A 5,366-nucleotide genomic window follows, 5' to 3' on the forward strand; every position below is an offset into this window, starting at 1 on the left:
ACAGTACGCTAAAGAAATGTAATGTTTAATATGCGTTAAGCAGTCTCGCTGATGATGTGCCGATAGGTTTTTACAAAATTAGTAGATTTGTTTGGGATATAAACATAAAAATTTACTTGCTTTTACGTGGAGAACACCTCCAGGATATATGGGTAACCCCCGAAATCACGTTTGAAAGGTCCCTCTTTCTGAGATACTAGGTCTTTATGCTTAGTGATATCTGGGGTATTATCCCGGGACTTCTGCTGAATGGAAATTCTGACCTAGTCCCCGTATAATACTTTACGCAATGCTTTACTTGTAAAGCCTCCCCTCGGCATAAAAAATGATGACACGTTGCAAAACATTAATCATGTGCTGTTGTAAAAAAGATTCTCTAAAGGGAACCCACCAAAGTCGAGCCGTCATCTCTCTGCTGAACGGAAGTTTTGATCTAAGCTCTCACGGCCTCGCAATTCACCCCATTACAGATATCATCTAGGTATACTCACCTGTAAGACTGAATATTGGGATCTGGATACGGGAGTATATACTGAGGTGGGAATGAAAAAGTTTAAGTCTTAAACATTAAATCCGTATTCCGAACACATTGAAAGTTCTGTGAAAATTTAAGAGGATCAGTATATCGACAATCTAGGCAAACTGTTTAAAGCTGTGTATGAAATTAAGCTTAACGGTGCTTGTGTCTTGTCGGCAGCTGATATGATCCCCTAACACGCTCACAAAAAGATTGTGTGTACAGATTTCTGTTTATCGTATTCTAAAAAATCAAAAAGATTTTATCTTTCATCTTATTTTCGACAACAGATGTTGGGGATCAGATGATCAAAGTCTTGTGCAGAACATGTCTGATTCATGAGGTTTGGGTAAGCAGGAGATTCTGGAAAGTGACTGGTACATGTTTGAAGGTTTGAAAAGTTCGAAAGTTCATTAATTTGAACTAATTTTAGTTTCAGAAAGTCAGCATACTTCATAATCTGGTCAACCAAGGTCATTAAGTTGGACTTGGTAGGCTGAACAGTTGACCAAGGTCATTAACTTGGACTTAGTTAACTGGGTGTGTCGGTAAACAATCAGAAAATGATAAAAAGTTAAAATTTTGAAAATGATAATTCTGATTCCGCTTGAAAATGATTAAATGGCTGATTCCGCTTTGGTGCTTCATACATGATTCCACTTGAACAACTTTTATGACCATTTCAAGTGAAATCAGATGGCCTATAAATAGCCATCTGATTCCGCTTCAAATCATTTATCTCATTCCGCTTCAAAAAGTTCTGTCTCCGGCGATTTTCAAGCGAAACCCTAACATCGAATTTTCAAGTCGTTACTCTGCCGATTTGTTGTTTGTTTTAGTGATTTTAGTTGGTTAACACAACTACGATCATGGGAAAGGAAGGATTGAGATCTGATTTGACCCAGAACCTATCTATTGTTGAACTGTCGAAGATGTTCTTGTTTGACAACCTAGATTTAGGACCTAAATGATATCTAAAATGACAGAAAATCATCATAGTGTTGTCGGATTGTGTCGTAATCCATGTATTGAGTGTTGATTGTTCCAAATCTAGGATTTATAAATGTTTGTCGATACACAGGGTTTTCAGTCTTAGATCTAGGGAAAATTTGATGGTGAAAATGAAATTTAAATACAACTCTATGGTCGGATTTCATTGATTAACAAGTTAACATGTTCAATTTCATGATCTGAAAAGTTTTGAATGTTTAACTATGATTTCGCTTGAATATCATGATTCCGCTCCAAAGTGGATTATGTTATTCCGCTTCAAATCTGTCTCTGTGTAATTCCGCTTCAAATTACATTGATCTGTGATTCCGCTCCAATGAGACTTGGTGATTCCGCTTCAACTTGTCTCATGTGATTCCACTTCAAGTTACCTTTGATGATTTCGTTCCAAATTACCTTGGGTGATTTCGCTTGAAATGCCTTGCCATTTCATGAGATTTCGCTTGAAGGTGTTTAATGCTGAAATTTTTCTAAGTGTTTGATTATTTTGTGCACTGTGTTGTCTTGCAGGCTTCGAAAGTGATCTTTGATCCGTTGCACAACAGCTGTCGTGACTTTGATGTGGACAAGAATACAGAGCTGTAAAAATTCAGCAGCATTCTGGAGTTTATGAGAAGGGTACCAATTCAGAAAGCTCTTACGGATCAACATTTGGTGTACAAGTCTCATGTTAAACGTTTCTGGAAGCATGCAACATACGATGAAAAGAACAAAGTGATTCATTCAGTTGTGAAGCAGCATAATGAGAAGAAAACAATTGTTGTTACAGAGGCGCTTGTTCGTGAAGTTTTAAATTTTCCGGATGATGCAAACTCGCCAACAAAATTTCCTTAAAGAATGGTCAAAGGATGTATGCTGAGGATGGGATATGATGGTGCACTAAACGCTGCAAATTACTTGAAGTCAAAGTTTAGAAAGCCGTACAAGTTTATTGTTCATTCAGTACTGCAGGCGTTAAGTCATTGCAAAGGAGGTTATGACGCCATGCGAGATTATCAAATGAATATGGTTACAGCGTTGGTTTTGAACAAGAAGTACAATTTCTCGCACGTCGTTTTTCATTACATGGCAGATAATATTACAACAAAGAGTAGAACTTGGATTTATCCAAGATTTGTGCAAATGTTGATTGATCATGCTTATTCTGATATTGAAAGAGATGTAGAAAATGATTTGTTGGTATTATCTCACATGAGCAATGATTCTCTGAAGCAGCTAGCTAGATATCATCCGAACCATCCTGAACCGAAGAAAGTAGCTGAATTTTTCGGATTCATCAAGGATGCAAACTATGTTGATCCAGATCCGGTGAATCACCAAAACTGGAGGAATGAAGAGGAGATGAAAGAAGTTGCTTACGCTGATGAATTAGAGGCACTTGAAGGGTTTAAAAGCACTCGAAATGATTGGTTTGTGAAAGAACCGAGGAAGAGAAGCAAGAATGCTACTCCCAAAGTGCAAAAGGGAGAGGGTTCATCGTCACAGCCCAAGAAATGACAAAAGAAAGTTGCAAAGACTATGCTTATTGATGAGCCTGATGTTGAAGAGCCAGTTCCTGAAGATGATGTTGAAGCTAAAGCTGAGACTGAAGCTGAAGCTAATATTGAAATTGATGTTCGTTTATCGCCTAATTCTCAGAGTTTGCTGAAGAATTTGAAGGCATTTAATGCAAAGAAAGATAAAGCTGTTGTTGATGCTCAGAAAGAAAAAGTTGTTGAAGATATAGAAGGTGATGATGTGAACAAAAGCACTACAAGCTCTTCTAGTTCTTCGGAAGATGAAGTTGATGAAACCGAATGTTTGAAAAGAATTCAAGAAGAGACAGAGAAAGAGAAACAATTGAGAAATAGAAAGAGACAGGAGAAGGATGATGCTGCATATATTCCATCTCCTGAGCATGTATCTGAATCTCAATCGCCTTCAGGTGGAAGGAAGAAAGCTGGTGCTCGCAAAAGGATTGTTTCTCCTAAGATCAAGAAGGTTACCCCCAAGATCAAGAAGCCTACAAAGATTGTTCTGAAGAAGAAACCTTCCCAAGAATCAAGAAAACCACCATCACCACCACCTGAACCAATACCACATCAATCTCTTATACACTCACCACCTTACCAATCACCTCCTAAACAACCAACACCACCAAGACAACCTTCACCATTCCATCTCACACCACCTCATTCACCACAACAAATTCATACCATTACTCCACCACAAGAAACAACCTTACTTACATCTCAACCAATCTTCCAAACACCACCACCTTCACAACCACTTATTCAAACCACACCTGGTTCTTCGGGGTATAAAGGTTTTCCACCCGTCCTCCGAACTTGAGTATGGGTCTTGAAGATATTGGAGACTTTGATTTTGCGAGTAATGTTCATTTGAAGAATGTGGAAAGTAAACTTGATGTTGTGATAGATGAAAACAAAAGATTAGCAGCTGAGAGCAAGAAAGTGGCTGATCGTGAAAAGATTCTTGAGATGCGAGTAAAGAAGTTAGAGTCTGAAAACAAGTCTTTGTTGAAGAAGATAGATACTGATCAGACAGAGATTGATTTCTTGAAGGTAAGGGTGGTAGAGTTAGAAGAAGAAAGACTCGCCGAGATGAATAGAACAAATATTTTGAATTAAAGAACAAAGAGCTTGAAGCTGCGAAAGCGTAGAAAGAGCACGAATTCTATATGATGAACAAAGTGATAGAAAGTATTCTTGGGAAGTCAATAGAGCAAAGATTTGAAGAAATTCAAGTTGAAGAAGTCAGGGCTAAACGCCAAGCTGAGATTGAAGCTCTAATGAAAGACAAAGGCAAGGGTGCTGCAGGCAGTGTTGCAGTAAATTGAAAAATCAATTGGTCCATCATTAGTTATTGAAAATCCTGTTCCGATATCTTCTGTATCAGCTATTTTTGAGGAAGATGTATCACTTGAAGATCTTGCTGGGAATGATGATGAAGAAGATGATGAAGAAGATGACGATGAAGGGGGTGATGACGAAGAAGATGACGATGATGAAAAAGTGTTTTCTGCAAGTAGTCATGGTTCTGGTGATGACAATGACGATGATAATCAGGGTGGTACAGGTGTAACTTCTACCGAAGCTTCCAAAGATCAAAATGTTGATGATTTAATGAAAGATGATGCTAATGAAGAAACAGAGGGAGCTGATTGAGAGGGGGAGCATGTTGATGATCAAAACGTTGATCAAGTTGAAAAGTTGATTCTGCGTTTAGAACCTCATGTTGAAGAAGGTGAATTAAGGCATACTTACACGTTGGATGAAGTATTGAAGATGTTCAATGTGAATGAAAATGAGTTTAAGTTTGATTTTGAGGAAGAACTAAATGCTTTCGACATCAACCAGCAACCTGATTATGAATACAAGTATGTGGAAGATGCAGATGTGTATGACAGAGTTGAGGTTGAAGATTGTACTGATGAGGAGGGTATGAATGAAGATACTTCTCAATTTCCAACACTGGTGGAGTTTTTCACTGAAGAGAATCGGGATGAACTTAGAAGGAAATTTTCTGAGATTCTTAAAGACAAAAACTTTGATGGCACCACGAAAGATCCACTAAAGGAAGAATGTAAGAAATGGTTCAGGGAAAGCAATGAACGTAAATTCAAGCGTCCGTTAAAGTATTATCAGAGAGACAGAAGTATTTCTTTGGGGGATATCATAAGCTGGGGTTTTCTGCCTCAAGTTAATGCTTATGCGATCTGAAGAGAATGTGGTGTTCAGTATTTCAAAAAACTACATGATGTTATGTCCCTTCCATGGTGGGATGTGGATGAGTTATCGAAAGTAAGAACCTTGGGGTATCATGTCAGGAAGAATGA

General features: G+C 38.1%; 1 protein-coding gene across 1 annotated transcript; it reads left to right on the plus strand.

The window, feature by feature from the left end:
* The first annotated feature begins 3,046 nt into the window (after nt 1–3,046).
* Nucleotides 3,047–3,859, plus strand: LOC110943284 (pollen-specific leucine-rich repeat extensin-like protein 3). Its single transcript, XM_022185031.1, has one exon. It carries the CDS (start codon nt 3,047–3,049, stop codon nt 3,857–3,859), a length of 813 nt encoding a protein of 270 aa, XP_022040723.1.
* The last annotated feature ends 1,507 nt before the right edge of the window (nt 3,860–5,366 follow it).

Source organism: Helianthus annuus, chromosome 5, assembly GCF_002127325.2.
Source record: "Helianthus annuus cultivar XRQ/B chromosome 5, HanXRQr2.0-SUNRISE, whole genome shotgun sequence".
Classification (NCBI taxonomy): domain Eukaryota; kingdom Viridiplantae; phylum Streptophyta; class Magnoliopsida; order Asterales; family Asteraceae; genus Helianthus; species Helianthus annuus.

What these genes read in the sequence shown, in the direction of transcription:
- LOC110943284 (XM_022185031.1), top strand. Translation starts at nt 3,047, where the DNA reads ATGCTTATTGATGAGCCTGATGTTGAAGAGCCAGTTCCTGAAGATGAT.